Source organism: Saccopteryx bilineata, chromosome 1 (genome assembly GCF_036850765.1).
Source record: "Saccopteryx bilineata isolate mSacBil1 chromosome 1, mSacBil1_pri_phased_curated, whole genome shotgun sequence".
NCBI lineage: Eukaryota > Metazoa > Chordata > Mammalia > Chiroptera > Emballonuridae > Saccopteryx > Saccopteryx bilineata.
In genome coordinates, this window is record NC_089490.1 from 62,748,841 (window position 1) to 62,774,752 (window position 25,912).

Here is a 25,912-nt window from a genome sequence, read left to right on the forward strand (position 1 = left end):
ACAAAACAAAAATGAGGGTGAGATGCCTTCACAGCGGGTAATTCGAGGACTTTCACTTCCACCTCAGATCTGATTTATGATTCACAGACAATTCGACCTTTCCAAATATGGAGAGTACTATCTACATCACCCCACTCATGGAGGGGCCAGCTTTTAGTACGTGCAGAAGCATCCCCGGGGGCCAGAAAGCCTGCACAATTCCACAGCACAGGCAGGGAATCTAGAGGATTAGGAGAGGTTTCCAGGGGCTGACCATCTGGGGAAAGAACCCAGTGTTAGCATTCCGTAGCAACGTCCTTCTTTGCCTAGAGCAGGGGTCCCCAAACTGCGGCCCCCTGAGGCCATTTATCTGGCCTCCGCCGCACTTCCGGAAGGGGCACCTCTTTCATTGGTGGTCAGTGAGAGGAGCATAGTTCCCAATGAAATACTGGTCAGTTTGTTGATTTAAATTTACTTGTTCTTTATTTTAAATATTGTATTTGTTCCCGTTTTGTTTTTTTACTTTAAAATAAGATATGTGCAGTGTGCATAGGGATTTGTTCGTAGTTTTTTTTATAGTCTGGCCCCCCAACAGTCTGAGGGACAGTGAACTGGCCCCCTGTGTAAAAAGTTTGGGGACCCCTGGCCTAGATCATCAGGGTCTCTGTGTGCAGAAAAGATGTTGTTTGTTCACCTTTTGTCAGAGACCCTTTCCTGGTCAGTGCTCTCATATGCCACAAAGGCCAAGAAAATGGGCATGTTCCAGATGCCTTGGACTCAGGCTGTGTTAGAAAGCAGATGTAAACTTCGTGAGGGGCACACCTCTCCCAGGCTCACCTTGGCTCTAAGCCTGAACTGTCTAGTAAGATAGCCACTAGCCACATAGAGTCGTTTAAATTAAAACTCACTAAAATTAATAATCCAGAACTGCTATACTGTACACCTCAAACTAATAAAAAATATTGAATATAAACTGTAACTGAAAAAAAAACTTTAAAATGTAATACCCCTTTCCCCAAAATATCCAGTTCCTTCTTTTTTTTTTTTTTCATTTTTCTGAAGCTGGAAACAGGGAGAGACAGTCAGACAGACTCCCGCATGCGCCCGACCGGAATCCACCCGGCACGCCCACCAGGGGGCGATGCTCTGCCCATCCTGGGCGTCGCCATGTTGCGACCAGAGCCACTCTAGCGCCTGGGGCAGAGGCCACAGAGCCATCCCCAGCGCCCGGGCCATCTTTGCTCCAATGGAGCCTCGGCTGCGGGAGGGGAAGAGAGAGACAGAGAGGAAAGCGCGGCGGAGGGGTGGAGAAGCAAATGGGCGCTTCTCCTGTGTGCCCTGGCCGGGAATCGAACCCGGGTCCTCCACACGCTAGGCCGATGCTCTACCGCTGAGCCACCGGCCAGGGCTTTTTTTTTTTTTTTTAGAGAGGAGGGGGGAGAGAGAGAGAGAGAGAGAGAGAGAGAGAGAAGGGGGAGGAGCAGGAAGCATCAACTCCCGTATGTGCCTTGACCAGGCAAGCCAGGGTTTTGAACCGGCAACCTCAGTGTTTCCAGGTTGACGCTTTATCCACTGCGCCACCACAGGTCAGGCACTCCAGTTCCTTCTTAAGACATTCCTAGAGGAGTCAAGTTCATAGACACAGAACGCAGAACGGTGCTTCCAGGGCCAGGGGGACAGAGTTAGTGTAACTGGGCTGAGTCAGACAGAGAAAATGAAACAGTTCTGAAGATGGAGAGTGTGATGGTTGTACAACATTGTATGTGCACTTAGTACCACGAAACTGTATAAACGGTAAATTTTATGTTATGTATGCTCTACCACAATAAAAACAACTCAATTCCTCACTTGCACAATTACGCTTCAGGTATTCAACAGTCACATGGTACAAGAGCACAGACACAGAACTGTCAACATCAAAGAAAGTTCTAAAGCTCAGTATTACTCTAGTCCCTGGTGGCAAACATTCAGTCCTAAGATCCTTTGCTAAGGGTCCTAGAGGGATTAAGCATCACTGGAGAAAAGGAGGAACTGGTTTAAAAGCTCAAAATCTTGTTGGACTCTCTCTTTTCTTTGTTCTTAAAACATATAATGTTAGTTCTACAATGTTCTTCAGCTCTAAACAACTAGTTCATTTCTGAGAAGCATTCTTACTTGACCAAGAGTGTGTACAATTTCATAGAAGCCAAGGAAGTATTTATAGTGGTTAAATCTTAGGGCCTGAAGTCTAAAACCTGGGCTTTGAGCTATGAGACCTTGGGCAAGATACTTGGCTTGTCAGAGTCAGTTTCAAAATATAGTTGATAATGACAATGAAAATCTTATAGGGCTGTTACAATAATTAAAGGAGGTCAAGGACCTAAAATGATTATTAAAAATAAGATCTATTCAGCAAATGGTGCTGGGACAAACAAATCCAAAAACAAAAGAATGAAGTTGGACTTTTTTTTTTTAATTTTATTTTATTTATTCATTTTTAGAGAGGAGAGAGACAGAGGAGAGAGAGACAGAGAGAGAGAAGGGGGAAGGAGCTGGAAGCATCAACTCCCATATGTGCCTTGACCAGGCAGGCCCAGGGTTTCAAACCAGCAACCTCAGCATTTCCAGGTCGACGCTTTATCCACTGCGCCACCACAGGTCAGGTCGAAGTTGGACATTTATCCTATACCGCATACAAAAATTAATTCAAAATGAAAAAGCATGTAAATTTATGAGGTAAAATTGTAAAACCCTTAAAGGGAATCATAATTATAAATCTTGATGACCTTAGATTGGCAATGGTTTTTAGCTATGATACGAAAAAGCACAGCAACCACAGAAAAAATAAACAGGACCTCATCAAAATGAAAAGCGTCGGTGCTCCAAAGGACACTATCAAAAAAGTGAAGACAACCCACAGAACAGGAGAAAACATTTGCAAATCATATGTGCGTTATGGGCTTCGTTTCCAGAATATAAAAAGAACTCTTACAATTCAACAATAAAAAGACAATCCAGTAAGAAATAAATTATCTAAATAGACATTTCTCCAAAGAAGATAGACAAATGGCCAACAAGCACATGAAAAGATGCTCTTTACATCAGTCCACCAGAAATTTTGTGCCAATCCACAAAAGAGTTAACTATGCTGATGCTGTATGAAGATTACAGACCCAGTGATCACAGCTGAATTCACTTATGCTCAGATTATTTCTGCCTTAGTGGTCCCCAAAATAATTCTCCTATTTTCACTCATCCCCAAGAATAAAAAGGTTGAAAACCACTGCTCTATATCATTAGACATCAGAGAAATACTAACCAAAGCTACTATGAAATGCCACTTCACATCCACAAGGATGGTTGCAATAAAAATAAAAAGGTAACAGCAAGTGTTGGTAAGGATGTAGATAAACTGGAATCCTCCTACACTGCCAGTGAGAATGTAAAATGGTGTGCTTCGAAAAAAGAAAAAGTTTGGCAGCTCCTCACAAGGTTAAATGTTGAGTCATCATATCCCCCAGCAAAATTCCACTTCCAGGAATATATTAAAAAATATGAAAACATAAGTCCAAGCAAAAACTTGTACATTAATGTTCACAGCAGCATTATTCATAATAGCCAAAAAAATAGAAACAACCCAATGGCCATCAACTGATAACTGGATTAACAAAATACGTATGCCCATACAATGGAACATTATTCGGCTATAAAAAAGGAACAAAGTACTGATTTACGCCACAACGTGAATAAACATTGAAAGTGAAAGAAGCCAGGTACAAAAGGTCATATTGCTTGATTCCGTTTATAGGAGAGGTCCGGAATAGAACAAATTCAGAGACAAAAGATACTTTGTGGTTGCCAGGGCAACAGGGAAGGAAAGGAGAAGTGACTGTTAATGGGTATGCGGTTTCTTTGGAGTGATATAAATGTTCTAGAATTAAATAGTAATGATAATTACACACCTTTGTGAATATGTTAAAACCACTCATTTGTTTACTTTAAAAGGGCAAATATTACGGTATGTAAAATATATCTCAATTTTTTAAAGAAAAGTTTTCACGAATTACCAAAATAAATAAAATAATAAATGAAAATAAAATTTGGAGAAAGAAAACCAACATTTTCAGAAAAAAAGCAGAATATAGGCAAATATGGATATATATATATATATATACACACACACACACACATTAAGGTATTTTCCTAAATGTTTTGCTTTTATCGTACTATTTTGATGTTTGAATTTGCAAAAGGTATAGGTAAACATATATATTTTGGGTAAAATAATGATTAAAGTAAGCAGGTGCAGATGTACACAGACCTACTCTATTATAAGCAACATCTTACCCTGCCCTACCCACAGACATTTTTCCAGTTCAGCTTAACCCAATCCATCGGATTGCTGATGATATACAACAGAAGCAATGACGGGGATGTAAAGCACCCAGAAAGAAGGTCACCAGCTTTCTCTTTTATCAGTGAGTATGTTACTTATTCGCAGTATTGCCATTACAAGTCAATCTTAGCAAAAGTAGGACATGAATTGAAAAAGAAAACAGGATTTCCAGTTTCAAAAGTATCCGACTGATAGCAGATTGCAATGCAATCTTCACCCCCCCCATACTAAATTTCTAAATATAACAGAGAAGGTACAAACAATAAACATATGAACAAATAAACATGGATATTTTCAAACTCAGCTGAGCCTGAAACAAAAAAGAAAAATCAAAACTGACAAGCCATTGAAAAATCCCCAACAGAAAGATTGGATGGGAAAGGGAACCTGAGCCCTTGACGTGAATGGAGGGGTTCTGCTGCCAAAGGGAGAAGGGGTGGCAGGAAGGGACAGGAAGACAACCAATAGGGTCGTTATTTGGAGAATCAAGGTGAGAAGAGTCAAGGAGATAAACTCTGTGCACCACTGTCCATCTACCAAATACCATCCTACGCATACTACAAACTATCTCCCAGGTGGGAGCAGTAACTTAGGAGTTTGGTTATGAGGGGAGGCAGTGCCCCAGGAGCTAGTGATGCCCCAAGGGAACAGGGAGCAACCACACTACCGCCTTCTTAATATTCTGACCTTTCCTAACTCTCCCTAAACGTGTATGGAGTTCAAGAGGTGGGAGGTGGAAATAGCACCATCTTCCCTTCAGACAGTTCCTCAAATGCCAACATTTGAGGAAGGCCAAGAACACAGAAGAGAACAGAGACTCAACAAATGGAAGAATGTACCCCTGAAAAAGCAGAGCTCATAATACAGTCAGAGCAAACTTTCTTTTTCTTTTTTTTAAATTCATTTTAGAGAGGAGAGAGAATGAGAGAGAGAGAGAGAGAGAGGAGCAGGAATCATCAACTCCCATATGAGCCTTGACCAGACAAGTGCAGGGTTTTGAACCAGCGACCTCAGCATTCCAGGTCGACGCTTTATCCACTGCACCACCACAGGTCAGGCAGAGCAAACTTTCAATGTAAGTAAAATAAAATACACAGAGATAAGAGAAAATATGAAACTCATAAAATAAGGACAGTTTCCAAATAAAAGCAGTCATGAAAAAGGGCTTAGAGATCTTGAAAATAAAAATACAATTTTGTGGGGAGAAAAAGATAAATGATTGAAAAGCTATTCTAGATAAAGAGGACAAATACTGAACAGAAAAGTCAGATTCTCTCAGAATGCACTACAAAGGGATAGAGCACTGGAAAGTGTGAAATAAACATTAATGTGACATCAGGAATAAGATTCAGAAGCCCCACTATGTGCCAAATAAGTTCCAAAAGGAGCCAAATCTCAAAATGATTATGCTGCATGAAAGAAGCCAGGTGAAAAAGGGCATACTCTATGATTCCATTTACATAAAATTCTAAAACCTGCAAACTACATTAAGGAAACTTTTGAAGGTGATGAATATGTATTCATCCTGATTCTGGTGATGGTTTCACAGGTGTACACACATGTCAAATTTTATCAAATAGGGCCTGACCAGGCGGTGGCGCAATAGATAGTGTTGAACTGGGACACAGAAGACCCAGGTTTGAAACCTCAAGATCACTGGCTTGAGCGCAGGCTCATCCGGCTTGAGCATGAGATCATAGACATGACCCCATGGTCGCTGGCTTGAGCAAGGGATCACTTGCTCTGCTGGAGCCCCCCCCCCAATCAAGGCACATATGAGAAAGCAATCAATGAACAATGAAAGAGCCACAACAAAGAATTGATGCTTCTCATCTCTTCCTTCCTGTCTGTCTGTCCCTCTCTCTGTCTCTGTCTCTCTGTCACAGAAAAAACAAAAAATTCTATCAAATAGGTACATCATGTTTTATGTTGGTTATAACTCAGTACAGCTGTTTTTAATACACATACACACACACACACTCACCTGACCAGGCAGGGGCACAGTGGATAGAGAGTTGGACTAGGACGCAGAGGATCCAAGTCTGAAATCCCACGGTCGCCGGCTTGAGCATGGGCTCACCAGCTTGAGCACAGGCTCACCGGCTTGAGCATGGGTCGCTCAAGTATGAATGGGATGAAGTGTGTCGAGTGCTTAGTGCAATGGTTGCTATGAGGTTTTATTATTGCATGCATATTTTCCTATTCCAAGCACATATGAGAAAGCAATCAATGAACAACCAAAGTGCTGCAACCACGAGTTGATGCTCCTCATCTCCCTCTCTCTTCCTGTCTGTCCCCGTCTGCCCTCCCTCCCTAAAATAAAAATAAATAAAAATAAAAAAGAATAGCTATTATACACATTTCATAGAAACTCAGTGAAGAAACTCAGGCTCAGGAAGGTCAAATAACATTTAAACTGAAGGCTGGACCATCCAAAGTCTATGCACTCATTCTCTTTCTGCTGTGCAACACTGCCTCCAATTAAAGAAAGCAAAATTATACGTTAAATTATGTACAAGCACAAAAATATATTTAGGTGTTTATAAATGTCTTTACTTCTTCCCAATTTATACTGCTGGATATAGGTGTACATTTTAACTTATTTGCAGCAGGATCTGCAAATCTCTATGTGGCATGAGCTTCCATGCTGGTGCCCTGCAGGCTGGATCTCTTCCCCAGGAGAGGGAAGGTGGTGGAGCCCACGGTAACGAGAGGAGGGAGTACATATGCAACAATCACCTACAGCAGTGGTTCTCAACCTGTGGGTCGCGACCCCACCGGGGTCGCCTAAAGCCATCGGAAAATACATAATGCATATCAGGTATTTACATTCCGAATCATAACTGTAGCAAAATTACAGTTATGAAAGTAGCCACCAAAATTATTTTTTGGTTTGGGGTCACCGCAACATGAGGAACTGTATTGCGGGGTCACAACATTAGAAAGGTTGAGAACCACTGACCTACAGAGTGGCTGGGAAGTGAAATATACATATAGCCACCACATACACACACCGCTGGAAGTATATACTTCCTTTTCCCTGCAGGTGCAAGGGTGGACCATTTTCAAGAAGGCCACCAACGGCTAACAGCTGGCAAGTGGCGGACCAGAGAGCAACAGCACCCATCCTCCTGGAGACCCCTCTGACCCACAAAGACACCTTTTTATCATACTCAGCTGCTGTGCACAGAAATATACACACCAATGTCTAGTGACTTCACTAGACATTTCTAGAACTTCACCCACCCCACGAGGAGGCACAGATCTACTCTACACCTGAGGAATTAGTGGGAAGGAGCCTGCACAAGGCTCAGGCTGGGGTGTGGTGGAGCCCTCATCAGAGCTCTAACCACCAATCAGATGGCATTAAACAAAACCTGCAGCATAGAAAATATCAGAATAAAAATATTAGATATTTTTATACATGTATAGCCTGACCTGTGGTGGCACAGTGGCTAAAGCATTGACCTCGAATGGCTGAGGTTGTTGGTTCGAAACCCTGGGCTTACCCAAAGCACATATAAGAAATAATTGCTGATTTGATGCTTTCTGTTCCTCTGTCCCACCCCTTCCTCCCTCCCTCCCTCCCTCCCTTCCTTCCTTCCTTTTTCTTTCTCTCTCTCTCTCCTCTCTCTAAACATCAATAAGTAAAATCCCTGTGTGTGTGTGTGTGTGTATATGAGAGAGAGAGAAAGAGAGAGAGAGAGAACATCATGCATTAAGAGTAAATACTGCTAGGATTATTTATACACATGTGAGTATGTAAGTGCTGGTTTGCAATATAAAAGTGCATTTTTTTATTGTGGACCACAGTTTTTAAAAAATCTGTAGATCACTGATGTTGATCAGAAAAGGTTTCTTATCTATAAAAGGACTGCTGACAAAAATCTGCCCTCTAATCCCTTCCCACCCTTTCCTCAAGAATCTCCACTTCTGAAACCCCGTGGTTTCTCAGAGTTTCTCAGAAGGTCTCATTTCAAGCTGTGAGGGAAAAGCAGGGGGTTTACATCAGGAACATACACCTCATAATCTCCTGGCCTCCGGGCCAGGGCTGGGCCCTCTCCAGCCCACACTGCCCCCAGCATCACCCACTTAAAGTTGAGTAAGCACAACCTGAGAAAGGTGAAAAGAATGGAGCATCAAAGTTGCTTTGAATGTGGCTGGTACTTAAAAAAAAAAGAAAAAAGAAAGGCAGTCAGAAAGGAACTACAGGATTTGGGACTGGACGGAACTCCACAGAGGGTTCTTTAAAAGTGTCAGAAAGGCTTGGAGAAAGCTGCAGGAGTGAGGTGAGATTTATAAGAGGGCAGTTTGTTCCATTTCATAAAGGTTCCCTGAAAGTCAGCCAAATGTTAGACAGGGCTGAGCCAGGGGCTGCAGACACAAAGAAAAGATTCATTCCTTAGCGATGTCAGGGGGAAATGGACAAGAAAAACTGACAATTCGCTGCTATCTAGGTGTTATGGGCTCAGAGAGTGCGCCCTGGAGAAATAATATCTGAGTCTTAAAGGAGGCATGAAAGAGATGAATGCGGGAAAGACTGCACCACGAAGAGATTCTGGCCCTCCTGGAGTTTAGGGAATGCACTTCAATGGCAAGAAGAGGCTCCACACTGTCCATTCCCACTGCATGTAGAACAAAATCCAAATGTCTTCTGGCCTCAAAAGGTCCTACGTGGGTTTTTCTCTCATCCCATGCCAGGTTCATCTTCCCCTCTAGTTCCTGATGCTGCAGCCACCTGGCCTTCTGGTTCCTCACCTCAGGATCTGGACCGGCTGCTCCGGCCAGCTTCCTCCAGGCTTCCCCTCAACCCAGCGACCATGTTACCTCCTCTGATGGAAACCAGGGCCCATCGCTTCCTAACCCTTTGTCTTCTTACTAGTACAGTTGTCCCTTGCCATATCGTGGTTCACTTTTCACGGTCTCGCTGTATCGCGGATTTTTAAATCGTATATATCTAATTTTATATCATGATTTTTCCTTATATCGCAGGATTTTTGCGGTATATAGGTATTTTTTATGTGTTGTTAAAATTACGTAGGTTTAAGAGTGTAGAAAGTGTGTAAGAGCGTAGGAAGTGTTTATAGGTGTGGAAAAGGTTAGTAACAGTGTAGGAAAGGTTTATACGAGTGTGGGGAGGGTTCATAACGCATTAAAATATATATAAATAATAAAATAAATACAAGGTCGCTACTTCACAGATTTTTGCTTATCACAGGAGGTTCTGGAACCTAGACCCCCGCAACAGACGAGGGACCACTGTACTTCTCACCATACAAAATTATCTTCTCACTCTGTCTTCTTGTTTATTTACTTGTTTACTGTCTGTTCCTCTCACATATACACACACACAAAACACAAGGAAGAGAAGTAACAGGCTGGCTCCTGAATGAGAGGCTGGGAAGTTTGGATTCTCCTCTGAAAGCCAAGAGGAAATCACTAAGGATTTTCAGGGAGACAATCATGATCAGATTTACATACACTTCAGTAAGTTCACTCTGGAAATAGACTCCCTAGAGGGGGGTCAATGTGTAGACAGGGAAGGGGTTTAAAATAAGCCACTTTGGCATGAAAATTATTTTGAGCTAAAGGCATTTGAGTTCCTGATGCCTTATTTGCCTACAGCAGAGCCTCCCAAAAGAACTCGATTGGCATAAATCTCCCCAGGAGCATCTCTAATCTCCTCTTAGAAGATTAGAGACTGAGCCTGAGCCAAGAAGAGAAGTCAGCACACTACATCCAAACAGACATTGTCACAAAACTGTGATCCCCCCCTCACCCCGGAGGAAAAAAAAAGCAAGCCCTGGCCAGACAGCTTGCTTGGTTAGAGGTCAGGGCACACACAGAAATAGATTGATATTTCGGTCTCTTTCTCCCTTCCTCTCTCTTTAAAATAAATAAATTTAAGGAGAAAAAACAAAACTGTGATATCTCCCACCTATTCTCCTATGAGCCCATTTATCTTTCCAAAAAGTGACTTTGTTTTCCATAAAAGCCCTTTTCACCCCTCCCCCACCCAGGAAGTCATTCACTCTCCCAGAAGCGCCCCTCTGCCCTTCCCCATCCCCCCCGTATATGGGGATAAAATATGGTATAAAAGCCCTAAATTCTACCTGCCTCCTGAAGTCCAATTTTTTTGTGGACGGTCATGTATCCGTACATGATTAAATCTGTTTTTTCTCTTGATCTGTCTTAATTCACAGGCCCCCAATTCAGAATCTAAGAGAATAGAGAAAAAGTTTTTCCTCTCGACCACAGTCGGGAGTTCTAGAACACAATTGAGAAATGGAATAACTAAGGCATGGCCTGTGGGAAATGGCAGACGGAATGGATTTGTGAAAAGTTCAAATCAACTGAATAGTATCTGATGATGCATGGGACTCAGGGGACAATGAGTGGAGAAAGAAGCACTGAGTTGCCCACCTGGCAGACCAAGTGCACAGGGCCCATTCAGCAAGACGGTCACAGAAAAGAGGCTATCTAAGTTGAGTCTGGGGTGCCTGTGGGCCTGTGGCTCAGGTGAGAGAAGGCTCTGGGGCTCAGAAGGGCGGTAAGACTGAGGGTGCAGACAGGTCTGCGATGGGAATTCAGGTTGCTAAGGCCATCGATGCCTTGCTGGCCCTTTTCATCTGATCTTGGCTGAGTGTGAGGGCACCCGTGAGAGGTTTTAGCCTCAGCCACCAAGAAACAGTTGAAGCCAAGCTGCTCTTATAACTCTGCAGTTACCATTTTAACCATCTGCATAGCAGTCAGCAGCATCTTTAATACTCAAATTAATGTTTGTTCTTTACAGATGCAAAAGTTGATACCCCAGGACTTAACACAACAAACACTCTTTTTAGGTGTTTGTTGGTTAGGATGAGTGAATGAAAGTAACTGAGCAGACCTGAAAGATAAATTCACTGAAGGCTTTAAAATGAAACTTTATATCTGACTTTGGCCCAGTCCAGCACCTGGGTATCAAGAGGATGAGCTTTCTGACTAGGTAGAGTTCATCTACTATAGTCAGGGGCACTGAATATACCTTACCTATTTTGTACTGGGTCCTGTCAATACCAAATTTTCCCAAACCCAGCTTTGTAAAACTAGACTGCTAGAGATCCCAGGGAAACTCATTCCCCCAAGAATCAGCCCGATAGGGAAGGGTCTTCTAACCCTGCCATTACCATCTTTAACCCCTGCAGGCTAATTACTTAATCAGTAACTGGCTGTGTAAATACAAAAGGGAGACAAAGATAGATTGAGTGCCTTGTGCACAAGGCCACCTGGGTGCCAGGTCTGGCTGATCTGTAGGTTGGGATTGTTACAACAAAAAAGGAGTCAGAAATCAGGAAAATGGGAATTGAAGGGCAATGTGCCCCTCCTTACACAATTCTAACGAGGTTGGCTCAGCCTTCCTGAGCTCAAGAGGTCTCTCTGAAGAGAATAAAACACTGAATGAAATGCACTTCATAAACTCTGATGTATTATACAACTGAGAACTATTGTAGTTAAGTTCTCCAAGAGGTCACACCTTTACACAGGTCCAAAAGGGAATATAACACAAAGATCTAATGAAAGAATAAGAATAACATGGTACGACCTAGAGATGGCAAGTGGAATGCTTTAAATCAGCGGTTCTCAACCTGTGGGTTGCGACCCCGGCGGGGATTGAAGGACCAAAACACAGGGGTCACCTAAAGCCATCGGAAAATACATAATACATATCAGGTATTTACATTCCGAATCATAACTGTAGCAAAATTACAGTTATGAAGTAGCCACCAAAATTATATTTTGGTTTGGGGTTACCGCAACATGAGGAACTGTATTGCGGGGTCACGGCATTAGAAAGGCTGAGAACCACTGCTTTAAATAGTACTGGGTTATGCCCTGGCCAGACAGCTTGGCCGTTTAGTGTTGTCCAGAAACATGAAGGTTGCAGGTTTGATCCCGGTCAGGGTGGTGTGTGTGTGTGTGTGTCCCATCCTCTCTCTAAAATCAATCAATTAAAAAAAAAAAAAGTACTGGGTTAGGGCCAGATTGGGATTCAAGTCCCAGCGCTGTCATTTACCAGCTATACCACCTTCTACATGACCCCTAGTCCAAGAGTCTTTATTTCTTCATCTGTCAGTCTCTATCAGCATGTGTGAACACATGCATAGGTAAGGAAAGGGGCTTTTGTGGAATGTGATTAAAGTGAAAGGCTCACTAAGCCTTAAAAGGAAAGTTAGAATTTCTTCCCTATCAGTATTCTGTGGGGTCAACAAAGGTATTTTCTTTTTCAGTGAGGAGGGGAGGCAGAGATAGACTCCTGCATGGGCCCTGACTGGGATCCACCCAGAAAGCCCACTGAGGGGGTGATGCTTTGTCCATCTGGGGCACTGCCCCATTGCTCAGCAATTGAGCTCTTCTTAGAGCCTGAGGTAGAGGCCATGGAGCCAACCTCAACACCCAGGGCCAACTCTCTCTAATCAAGCCATGATTGCAGGAGGGGAAGAGAGAGAGAGAGAGAGAGAGAGAAGCAAGAGGGGGAGGGGTGACAAAGCAGATGGGCACTTCTCCTGTGTGCCCTGAGCAGGAATCGAACCCAGAATATCCATATGCTAGACTGACACTCTACCACTGAGCCAACTGGCCAAGGCCAACAATGGTTTAAGGTTCTATTTTATTTATGGTTTTAGGAAGAGGCCTCTTTTTAAGAGAGAGAAAAACAGACATATATATAGACAGAAAGGGAGAGAGATAAGTACCAACTTGTACTTGTATCACTTTAGTTGTTCATTGACTGCTTTCCCATATGTGCCCTGATTTGGAGTGGGGGGATCTCCAGCTAAGCCAGTGATCCCTTACTCAAGCCAGCAACCTTTGGGCTCAAGCCACCGACCATGAGGGTCATGTCCATGATCCCACGCTCAAGCCAGTGACACCACACTCAAGCTGGTGAGCCCATGCATAAAAGCTGGCGACCTCAGGATTTTGTACCTTGGTTCTCAGCACCACAGGTCAACGCTCTATACACTGTGCCACCGCCTGGTCAGGCGAGGTCTCATTTCAATTTGCAACATTACCTATGGGCCTTTACATTCCTGAACATTAGAACTACCAGGAGTTCAGTAAGAAATTCCAACCCAAGTGGAATTAAATACATGCATAATAAATAGTACCATTAATAAGAGACTGAAAAATCATGAAGATTATTCGCTGTCCATTTGATTAGTCAGGAGAATTAAATGCAAATAAAACATATTTTCAAAGGCATAAAGGTGAGTTTTATTTTATTTATATGTGAAGACCAAATCTTTTTCTGAAATCTATTACACTGGCAGGTAACTAAAAAACATGACTTCATCTATGACTATTTCCTTAACATATGTATCCTGATCTACCAATGCTCCTGCAAGAAGGGAAAACTGTTCTTGTGTACTTCTTTTTAACAATCACTTTGAGAATGATCCAGGTTGGTTTTACACAGCCCTGTTTTACACAGAGAAACCCAGCTGAAGTCTTTCCCAGAGGTCCTGAAGAGGAGAAGTTGGCCAGTTCCCTGCACACTTTAGGTCTGAATGTCATGGCAGAACCGGGAAAGCCACTGTCACAGAGTGCTTTAAGGCTTTTGCAGAAAAAAGAGAATAAAAAAGGAGAGGAAGAATAAAAGACATAGAGAAGGAAAAAAATGAACAGGAAAGCAGTGGCTGTGGTAGGAAGTGAAATGTGTCACCAACAATAGCTCTCGGTGTGGGAGACTGAATGAAGCAGAGTAAATTCTGAGAGACAGTCACCTAGGGACTGAAAAAGATGACCTTCACACTAAGATCCACACCGCTTATCTAGAACTCCAGAACTTTATGTTTCTGCCTCTTATTTCCATTAGACTACCCTATGTCTGTTCTAATATTAAAATGGGAGAGATTTCTAATAAGAGTAGAGTCAAGATTCTATGACACACTGAATCACTGAAACACGTTTACAAACCATCCAATATAAAAATACGCTCTCTGGCGGGAATCAGAGCCATGAGAACCACCACCATGACTGTGAGCAAGAGTGGCCGGACACTGCAGTTCACCCACACAGGCATCCCCAAACTACGGCCTGCGGAGTGCAGCCCCCTGAGGCCGTTTATCCAGCCCCCTGCCGCACTTCGGAAGGGGCATCTCTTTCATTGGTGGTCAGTGAAAGGAGCACTGTATGTTGCAGCCCTCCAATGGTCTGAGGGACAGTGAACTGGCCCCCTGTGTAAAAAGTTTGGGGACCACTGCGTGTAGCCTACAAGGAGCTGTATCTTCATTGGCACCTGCAAGGCTTTCAACAAGCATATGAATTTGATCCTCTGTGACAGTGATTAACTGAGGAAGATCAGGCTGAAGAACTCAAAACAAGCAGAAAGAGAAGCTAGTCCCGCAGTCAGGTGTTGCCTCAGGGGAGAACCTGGCCTCAATGACAGTCGAGGGACAGCCTCCCAAAGATAAAGGCATTGTCCAAGTGCCACTTGCTGGAGCTGCTGGGGGCCCAGGGATGGCAGGGCTGCTGGGAGAGGAATCCCCCATGGTGTTCCCAGGCTCAGGCCCCTGCAGGACTTGCTGGGCCAGTTTGTGCAGTTGGCGGGTCATTCCAACAGGGGATGACCCCCAAAAGAAGAGGCACTGTTGCTGCTGCAGCTGCTGCCACAGCCAGTACTGCAGGGACCCCTACCCAGCACTCACCTGGCCATGCAGGTCCTTCCCTACCTATGGGCAGAGGGGAACCCCCTCCAGGCGTGATGCACTCACTTCCTGGTAGGAGGCCTCCCCTGGGTCCCCCTGGAAGAGGAATCCAATGGGCATGCCCCTTCGAGGAATGTGGCCGCTACCCAGGAATGCTAGGCCTTCTTTGACCTTTGGCCAGAGTTATAGAAGTAGCTCCACAGAGCAGTAGGCAGGTTCCCCAGGGTCATGCTACCTTAGACCCGTTGGGGTTTGTTTGCTACGCCGTTGTACATGGAGTCTCACTGGACTGTCTAGTTTCCCTTACAGGGCAGGGCCCCTCCCCTGGGAATGCACCCACCAAGGCTCTAGATTCATCTTGGGCCTCCTCAGCTCCCTGCCTGTTTCCCAAGAGACTATACATAGTCCTTGTATTTCCTTGGGGCCTGTGAAACAAATTTATAATAAACTGTTAATAGAATATACTTTTTTCTTCTTTTTTTCATTGATTTTTTTTTGGAAGGGGAAGGTAGAGAGAGAAAGCGAGAGAGAGAAAGATCCCATGACCAGCAACCTCAGCATGCCAGGATGACAGTCTATCCACTGAACAACCAGGCCAGGGCCAACAGGGTATTTTTTTAAAAACATACGTTCTCTAATATATATATTCCAACAAGCACTGTGCCTACAGGTATGACCTTGGTCAAAGATTTTAAACTATTCTGTATTTACGTCTATTCCAATTCTTTGTATTTCTGTGTTTCCAGTGCTAGAAGGAAACCAAATAAAGAGAGTAGTTATGGCCAGGGCTGTAGTCAACCCAGTTCTTTTTGGACAAAGCAGAATTATAAGAAAAGAGACTTACATTTTCACAAACTTGACCCTCTCCTAAGCCTTCAGTTCTACATCATGTTGTGGCTGCAGACAGGTCCCCTGGCATTGCTAGCATATCAGGAGAACAATGATCTCTGCTTACTTTCAAGGAACTGAGAGAAGATGAATTCGCTAAAAAATTTTAAATCATTTTAAAGGGAAAAAAAGCTGATTAATAATTCATAGATGTGAATTCTGGATTCACAGCATTTATACTCATCAGGGAAATACCACCTGCTGATCCTGGGTTGTTCTTTCTTTTCTCTTTCTTTCTTTTTTTTTTGGTGCCTCCAGTAACCACCTAAACTGTCACTTCCTCAAACCCTAAGAGAGAACACAGGCTGCTATGGAAACAAGCCTGTACTTAGCTGGACTGTGGGTGAGCAGCTGTGTTAGCCAGGTTTCCCTTAAATATTGAGACTGTGGGGGGGAAAAATTTCACTTTTTGATTAAATATGGTCTTTTAATTGCTTTCCTCATTATTACAGCTTTTAAAGCACCATAATTTCTAAAGCTTTAAAGCCCATGTATCAAAAACATCATTATTTTTGATGCAATTTTAAAAATTTATTTTCCATTGACTTAAGAGAGAGAGAGAGAGGGAAAGAGAGACAGAAGAAGCATCAACTCACTGTTTCCCTTAGTTGTTTCATTTAGTTGTGTACTCATTGATTGCTTCTGGTAGGTGCCCTGACCACGCAGGGGTTGAACCAATGACCTCTGGCATGGGGGGTCTACGCTTTATTCACTGAGTCACCTGGCCAGGACCAATGCAATGGGGTTTTTTTTTTTGTTTTTTGTTTTTTGTTTTTGTATTTTTCTGAAGCTGGAAACGTGGAGAGACAGTCAGACAGACTCCCGCATGCGCCCAACCGGATCCACCCGGCATGCCCACCAGGGGCGATGCTCTGCCCCTCTGGGGCGTCACTCTGTTGCGACCAGAGCCACTCTAGCGCCTGAGGCAGAGGCCAAGGAGCCATCCCCAGCGCCCGGGCCATCTTTGCTCCAATGGAGCCTTGGCTGTGGGAGGGGAAGAGAGAGACAGAGAGAAAGGAGGGGGGGATGGAGAAGCAAATGGGCGCTTCTCCTATGTGCCCTGGCCAAGAATCGAACCCGGGTCCCCCGCACGCCAGGTCGACACTCTACCGCTGAGCCAACCGGCCAGGGCCAATGCAATGGTTTTTAATGACTTAATTATTTACTGCCTCCTCTCTCTGGAGTTTTATCTGAAGGGTGGAAGTTGAAGCTGAAACTTACTTTATCTCTGATTAACTATTCAGAAAGGAGCATTGAGAGGTACCCAAATCTGTCCTTCAGAAAACTAACGTACCCGAGAACACTCTTGGTATTCATGAATAAAATTTGGAGCAAGCCAGGGAAGTGCAACTTAAGTCTCACCTTCGCTGCACTAGGTTTTCAAACTTTGCACAATGTGGTAAAACTTTCAAGACAGTCGGTTTAAAAATAAAATCAGAGGTTCCTTATAAGAATATGGGAAATGAAAATCACACTATCCACCTTCAATCATTTTCTTTTATAGAGTGATGCTAGTCAGATCCTGCCTGCCAGGGCAGATTTCTGAACCTCCCGAAAAAATCCCCAACTTTCCACTGAGCGCAGGCACTAAACCAAGTCCATTTGGAAGGTAAAGGGAGACAGAGTTCATTAGAGAAACGCTTTCTCATGGTTCAAAGTACACCATACCCACCTTTTCTCAATATAAATAAGTCCCTCCCCCTACTCCCACATTCCTTTTTGTTTAAAGTTTGAGAGTAGGTAAATGTAAATTTTACCAAAAAAATAACAGGATTACACTGCAACACATGCCCAGGGCCCATTAAAAATCAAGATGAGCCTGACCGGGCGGAAGAGCAGTGGATAGAGCGTCAGACTGGGATGCAGAGGACCCAGGTTTGAGACCACCAGGTCGCCAGCTTGAGTGCAGAATCATCTGGTTTGAGCAAAAGCTCAACAGCTTGAACCCAAGGTCGCTGGCTCCAGCAGGGGGTTGCTTAGTCTGCTGAAGGCCCGCGGTCAAGGCACATATGAGAAAGCAATCAATGAACAACTAAGGTGCTGCAATGCTCAATGAAAAACTAATGATTGATGCTTCTCATCTCTCCATCTCTCTCTGTCCCTGTCTATCCCTCTCTCTGACTCACTCTCTGTCTTTGTAAAAAATAAATACATTTTTAAAAAATTTAAAAAAAATCAAGATGACCCTATGGTGGCACCTTGAGATCCCAGGAATGGACAGTTATTGCTTGTGCTGATGACCAAGAAGCCTACCTGCTACTCTAGAAAGCGAATATTCTGACAGAGATTCTGCATTCAGGCCTGAAACCCCAAATCAAAGCCAGGAACATGCGTTAGAAACAGGAGCCTGAGATAATGGAATGTCTTCTGAGAAGAGACCACGTATCCACAGCAGGCCCAAGTGGAGAAAGGTCTGGCTTCAGTAGTGTTTGAAAGAGCAAATGTTCATTTGTGGGTCCTCTTACTACAGAAATATACTCAATGCTATTATTTTATAGCAAGATTCTAGGTTGATCCTGCCCTGGCCAGATAGCTTGGTCGGTTAGAGCACCATCCCAATGTGCAGAGGTTGTGGGTTCCATCCCTGGTAGGGCACATACAGAACAGATCGATGTTGATGTTTATGTTTCTGTCTCTGCCTCTCCCCCTTCTTGTCTCTGAAATTAATTAATTTAAAAAAATATTCCAGGTTGATGCAAGAACTCACAAGGGAGGATTTTATCAGTGAAGCAATCAAAAGGATCAGTTCTGGAAGGGTTTGCAATATAGGTTAGGAACAGCGGGAACATCTGAGACCAGACTCTGGGGAAGCCCTTTGTTCTGGAAATCCCACCCCTTAGGCAGGGTTATTCTTTCACTTCAATTTCAAGTCCCAAATCAATTTTAAAAGTGCCCCCTTCACAAGCTGCAGAATAAACAGGTCCTGTGCTTTCACAGGAACCTCTCTGGCCCCCAGGACAATATCAAATTACAGGGCTGTTCTTCCTGGATATTGTCTCTTACTTTTCTTTTCTTTAGAGTATTACAAATACATCCTGTTATGTGTCTACCATTTCAAATACCTTGCAAATTCAGCCCCATTCTGAGTCTCCCAAGAATCTAGGAGGAACCACCGAACGCAATTTGAATAATAATGAAGTGACTGAACAATTTAATTACCAGAGGTAGCCATAGGGACTCCTACAAAAGAGTTGAAAGCCTGTATCTACAAAAATGTAACCATGTGCTCAACTGTGGGACCAATTATGGAGAGTGCAGGAGAGAAGTGCACAGGTGCACACACCAGTTTAAACAAATGGGGAATGAGCATAAATCCTCCCTGGAGACAGATCACGATGAAAAAGGGTGGTTTGGAAAGCTTCTCTCTCATCAATCAGGCTCAAGGTTTAGATAACCTTCATCCCTTTCTGAATCATTGAATGTAGCACCTACCATATTCAAAATAATGAAACTGTTTCCCCGAGAAAGGTTTTGAACAGGAAATTAGAATAAATTCCATGGATTTCAAAAGTTCAAAGTCAACAATCACAAAGGTATTTTTAACCCTCACACAATTCTCAACATGTGAAAATGTTTCAAGTTAGTTCCTTCTTTGGAAGTTCCTTCTTTGGAGGCACACAGCTTCACCTGATGCTATGTTTAACAGAGTCTTTCTATTGACATTTTCAAGTGACCTTACTATAAAGGACTTTTTCCTTGCTTAGGAGGAAAACAAAAACGATGAACATTTCTGGAAGCCTAAAAAGCTCTTAACTTCCTCAGGCCTTACGAATTAAAAGCAGGAGAGCCCCCCAGCAGGCTGAACAACTGCTACATTCCACTTCTTGAACAGTAAACAGTTTACTTCTGAGTGGCAATGTATTCCCCCCACCACGCGCTCACTCCAGGGCAGGAGGAGCCATGCCCAGGTGGTGACACTGTGCGCAGATAAGGTGTCCTAACAACAGTGTTTGCCTGAATCCCGGGAAACCTTCGGCCACTCGACAACTCTCTTATCACCTGGGTGCATCTCCCCGCCTCTCCACGGGTGCCCCTAAGCCGCAGACTTGGGCGGCCCCACGACCCCTCCCGCAACGACGCGGGGCAAGACTGACACCCGCAGCTGCCGACGACCCTGTCAGTCATGCCGCTGCTGACTGCCTTTTTTAGCCACGACATCTGACCCCACTTCAACAGCATTCAGAGGGAGAGAGAGAGAGAGAGAGAGAGAGAGAGAGATCTCAGGGCGAGCCGGGCGGTCCCTTCCCTCCCCAACCTCCAGATCCTGCCGAGAGTTCGGGTGAGAGGTGGGGGAGATAATCGCCCTGGAACCAGCCAGCGAGCGCACGTTTCTTCAGCCCATAAGCTTCCTCTCTCTGCTCTCCTCACTGATCCGGGTCCCCCCATTGCCGCCTGCACTCGGGCTCTCCCATTTTGCAGCTTGCGATCGCTCCTTTGGCGCCCATCCCCACCCCCACCCTGCAACTCTTGTTCTTCTGGATCACCTCCAAGTCCGGGGCCCGCCTGCCTGGCCCGGCCAGGGGTGAGAAGACCCAGAGGGAAGGGACGGGGTACCGGCTGAGGACGCGCGGGGCTGGGGGCCGGGCAGGGGATCCTGCGCTCACCTCCCTCCTCCGCCCCGCTGTCCGGGTCGCCGTCTGAGGAGTCCGGCCCGTCTCCGTAGTCCGCTAGCCCCACCAGCTCATCCTCCTCGTCGTCGTCCTCATCCTCCAGCTGCGGTTTCCCCAGCACCTGGCTCATTGCGCCCACCGGCTCGCCGGCCCGGGGGCGGCGAGTTCCGGGTTAGGGGCTAAGCCTCCTTGCTTGCGGCTCGCAACCTCTCTGAACTGGGTTTTGTCTGGAGCGTGGCGGGAGCCGGCAGAGGCGGGGGCTGTAAGCCCCCCCGGCGGGCGACGTTCCGGTCTGGGTCCCGCGGTTCCCAGCGCACCCGGAGCCCCCTCGCTGCCCCTCCCGCCTGCTGGCGGAGGACTCAGCCGGAGCGCGGCAGTTCCTCCCCGAGGAGGGAGAGAGACTGCGTGACCCAAGTCACCTGACACACACTGTCACACACTCACACACAGACACACACACACACACCGCACGGGTGCGCGCGCGCTCTCCCGGTCGCACACACCGCTCGGAGGGCGATGAGCTGAGGACGCGCGCACACACGCATACGGGGTTTGGAGGGGTGGGTAGCAGGGCGGCGCGAGGCCCTCCGCCCACCCAGAAGCGCACGCGGTACACTCGGGATACCCCGGGCCGGGTGCAGGCACCCACCACGGCTGCGCGCCAGGGGACCCCACACGTGGTCCCCTACAAGGCTGGCGAGCTGGGGGCCTGCACACCCTGAGAACCTACCCTCCACCCACCTCTGACATACACACACTACGTGGGGCAGCCATCTCCAGGTTTTAATCCTAGGGTAGGATTCCAGTCCCAAGTCGGTGCCCCCCCCCAACTCTGCTGTGCCCGGCCTCCCACCCATAGCAGGGTTCCTAGGACACCTTGTGGATGTTAAAGCGCCCAAGAAGAAAACTCAGGAATGCACATCAGAGGCTCAGTCTCCATAGCAATTGCCTTTTGGTGTGTGTGTGTCTTTATGGTTCAAAGTGCTTCCCACCAAGGATATTAAAAATTCAGGCCTACCCAGATGTAAATGTTTCTGAAAAAAATAAGATGCCTCATGGCTGTCTAGACTGAATAATAATTACTCTGAGTGTTTTGGAAAAGGTCTCCGGTGTATAACACAGTTGGGGTCTATTTCTGGTCATCTGCTCCTGGCTCATTGCATATACTTAATCCCACATCTCAAAATTAAATGTTTTAAGGCTTTTGTGTGGTATGGAGACAGTGTCTGCATGAGGAGGAACAATTTTCCCATAGGAATAGCAGAGATGTGGGGATGAGACTAAAACCTGCATTCCTCCACAGCCTTTCACTGCAGGACATAGTGTACCCACCCTTCTGGATACTGCAAAAAAATCACGTGGATGAACTTCCTCTGTCAGGAACAATAAGAAATAAACCAGCTGGCCTGCATGATACAGATCTTACAGGTGCTAGCAGTTCAGTAGGTGGTGTGGGGGAGGAGAAGAGGAAAAAGGGAACTGAGGCTGAAGTTCTTGTGGCCCAATGGTGCTGCCTCTATAGGGAACATTTATTGAGCACCTACTATATGCCAAGGACTGGGGGGTGGCAAGGGTGGTGGAGATCTGGGGATGCTCAGAACAGTGTTCCTGCAGTGGAAGAGCCTTCAGTCTAGCAAACTTTGGCTCATGTTCTAGATTTTGTATTAGTTGTGGATGTTAAAGGTGGATACAGACGCCATGGCTGCTTCTAATTGGAAAGGTCTTCACATTTTCCCGGTGGAGGTAGTATAACCTGGTATGACTATCTGTCAAGGTCCTTTCCAGGATGAAAATTGATGGCACATGCAAAAGATTTTAACTTAAACAGCTTTAAGTGAAGGGACAATTACAGAGGTATGGGCAGAGTTTAGGGAATTAACCAGAGCTTAGCAAAAGTGGGAAGAGATTATTGTGCCTATACTAGTAGGAATAAAGAAGGGCGCTAGAATCCTGGAGAATGGGCACAAAATAGGAGCTGCAGCCAATGAGGAAGCAGTCATTGCCAGAACCACCTCATGTAGAGGAGACAGCAATGGGAAGAAATACCCTGGCCTCTCTCTCCTCCCACCCTCCATTCCCCTGGATGTGCCTCCCATGGACCATACCCAACTGGAAGGCGGAGGGCAAGAGAGCCTGGAACATAGTCCAGGACACAGAGATCAGGTAGGGAGGGCAGAAAATGTGTCCAGCGGTTGGGCGGGTAAGGTAGGGGGCAAATAAAGTAACCAACCAGCACAAGTAGGCTCTACTTGCTCTTATAAGAGGAAGTTACTCCAAAGGTCATATTCCTAGCCCCATTTCCAAGAGCAAGGGCTCTCCCAGAGTGGATTGGAAGACTTTCAGCTATCTCAGAGCAAGACCTTTGAGCTGGCCTGATTCAAACCACCATAAATAAAGGACTATTTATGAGGCCCTAGAAGTCAATCCAAGGTCAGCCCAGACTATCAAGACATCCCTGGCTGGTTGCCAAGTATGTAGGCCCCAGGACCCCAGGAGTTCAAGACAGGACAATTCCTAAGTCAAAAGTCCCACTATGCCTGAGGCCTAGAAAGAACGATATCTGATGATCCTCTGCCTTCCCCAAAAAGGAAGATCTTAGGGGAAAATACCAGTAGCAGATTGGAGCACATCCTGAGGTATTTCGGAATTGGACCATTCTTGAGAAAATAAGGGAACAAATCCGCAAAAAATGAATAAAAGCCAAATCCTCAATAATGATCTACCTCAAGGTAGATAAAAGAGTCATAGACAAGTTTAAGAGTTTAAAATTCGCTGTCACTTCAGAAATGTATGGTATTAATAAAATTTGAGCAAACAGAACAGGAAGAAACTATTGCTTTTCTTTTACTGTTATTTCAATACTATTAGCTTTCAAATAAGGGATATGTTTAAAAATATTTTAGAAATAGAAGTTCTTAAATCTAAAAAGTCATAAAAATCATATATGTGGATTCTTTAAGAATTGAAATAAAAGTAGAAAAACACTAAAAATTGAAAGCCTTTGGGGAAACTCAGTGTGGAATCTGCTCTGTAAATCGACTGTGGCATGAGCCACTCTCTAGCCTGGAGCTCAGGCTGTGTCTGTGGTGTTTCCCAGAGAGAGCAGTCTCAAGAATGTGAGGATTTGTCTATGGGCTACCCACAGTCTTTGCTGGTGTATCTAACCATAGCAGGTTGTCATATATATACATGATAGGTATTTAATATATGTTTAAAAATGAACAAAAGATAGTACATGACCAGCTCCCTACATAGATCTGGCATTTTTTTTAATTGATTGATTTTAGAGAGACAGAGAAATAGGAAGGGGGGAAAAGAGAGAGAGAAGCATTTATTTATTGTTACACTTAGTTGTACATTTATTGGTTGCTTCCTTTGTGTCCCCTGATTGGAGATCAAAGCCACAATCTTGGAGTTTCAGGACAACACTCTTAACAGACTGAGCTATCCAGCTAGGTCAGACCTGGCATATTTTTAAAACTTTAAAAATGTTTATTTACTGATTTTAGAGAGACAGAGTAAGGGAGGAGAGAGAAACATTGATCTCTGTATGTGCCCTGACCAGAGATTGAACCTGAAAATTTTACAGTATCAGGTTGATGCTCCAACCAACCAAGCCATCTGGCCAGGGTGGATGGTGAAACTTTGGAACTCAGTCAGGCAGTAGACTTTATTCCTACTTAATGTCCCAAGGCTAAAGTCAGTTAAATTATAGCCATTAAAGTGAAAAGGGAGGGGGAGGGAAGCAAAGAGCTTGTTCCCAATTTCCTAGGTAAAGAATCAAAACACATATAGACGACAGTTGATTGACATTATTGCTTTTATTAGGAACACAAATAGCAAGTGATTTAGTGCCCTTGCTGGTTTATATGACTATATTGTACTATATGCTAAGCTAAAGTATAATACTTATAAGTGTATTTTTGCTTTAAATTTTGAATTTTAAAGGTCAGCAGTTTGTGCTCTTATTTTAGTGAATTATTTTGCTGTTAACAATTAGATGTCTTGTGACAAAGAACATGAGAACTTTTTAAAAGAAATCTATATAATTTAGGCAAAATAATTGCAGTTCTGAGCAGGGCAAGCAATTAAAAACAGCCTGCATTCTGCATCTTAGGGGATTTTGAGGCATCTGATAGCGTAGTGCCTTGTTTCTAGGCTTCACATGTTGAAAGCCTTTGGAGGTTTCTTTTTAAATATGTATTTAAAGCTATTAATTCTTTTTCTTGAAGCCAACAAAAGGAAACAGCCTTCCATAGGATCTCGCTGGACTCCTGCTCATCCAGGGAAGCCATCAGATATCTCAAGAGGGCAGCTAATAGCCTCCAGTTTTCCTAAGTCAGTTGATGACCTGGTGAAATCATTAAAAATCATTAAATTATTTCCCACTGAGGTGATCTATCATTAAAGAGATGTTATTAAAATAATGTTTTGATATTTTAAAAGCATGCATATGGAGCTCTGGCTCAGTTGGTTAGAACATTGTCCCGACATGTCAACGTTGCGAGTTTGATCCCTAGTCAGGACACATGCAAGAATCAATCAATGAATGCATGAGTAAGTGGAACAACAAGTCTTTCACTATCTTTCTCTCTCTTTTTCTCTCTCTCTCCCCTTTCCTCTCTCTCTAAAAGTTAAATTTAAAGGAAAATAAATAAAATGTGTAGGTGGTCAAACAGTATAAAAGAATATCCAATGAGCCTGACCTGTGGTGGTGCAGTGGGTAAAGCGTCAACCTGGAAACGCTGAGGTTGCCGGTTCAAAGCCCTGGGCTTGCCTGGTCAAGGCACATATGGGAGTTGATGCTTCCAGCTCCTCCCCATTTCTCTCTCTCTGTCTCTCTCTCCTCTCTAAAAAAAAGTGAATAATAATAAAATAAAAATAAAAAAAAAGAATATCCAATGAAAAGTTAGTTTCACTCCCTCCTTTGACCCTGGCTCACCTCCACAGAGGGAAGCACTGTGTGTGTGTGTGTGTGTGTGTGTGTGTGTGTGTGTGTGTGTGTGACAGAGACAGAAAGAGGGACAGATAGTCCGGAGGGACTTGAAACATTGAAGACACGAACAAAATCCGTCAATTACACACCAAAGCTTTATTGTCTAGCTTGGCCAAGCGGCGACAACTCAGACAGAAATCTGAGGGAGAGCGCGCTGGCACTTTGTTCTACCTAGTTTTTATAGTTTTGCAAGCAGGAAGTATAGAAGCAAAAATTGCAATTAGGTGCCCTTTATCACTATTGGTTATAGTCATATGCCCTTAACATGATAGGACCATGTTCAATTTGCAAGCCATACATCATTTTGGAGAAAACAAAATTTACAAGTCAACACAATGGTAGAAAGATCTCTTTACATATTAAGAGACATTCTATATTT

The 25,912-nt window shown here is 44.4% G+C and overlaps 1 protein-coding gene and 1 pseudogene across 1 annotated transcript in view; one reads left to right on the forward strand and one right to left on the reverse strand.

The window, feature by feature from the left end:
- The window catches only part of RRAGD (Ras related GTP binding D), a 47,717-nt gene extending 26,750 nt beyond the window's left edge, over nucleotides 1-20,967 (reverse strand). Inside the window, exon 1 of the mRNA XM_066254263.1 lies at nucleotides 20,532-20,967. Within this exon, the coding sequence (XP_066110360.1) occupies nucleotides 20,532-20,667 (136 nt within the window). The 5' untranslated portion in view covers nucleotides 20,668-20,967. The remainder of the gene's footprint in view (nucleotides 1-20,531) is intronic.
- Nucleotides 23-15,390, forward strand: LOC136320980 (small nuclear ribonucleoprotein-associated protein B-like; annotated as a pseudogene).
- Nucleotides 20,968-25,912: the final 4,945 nt, after the last annotated feature.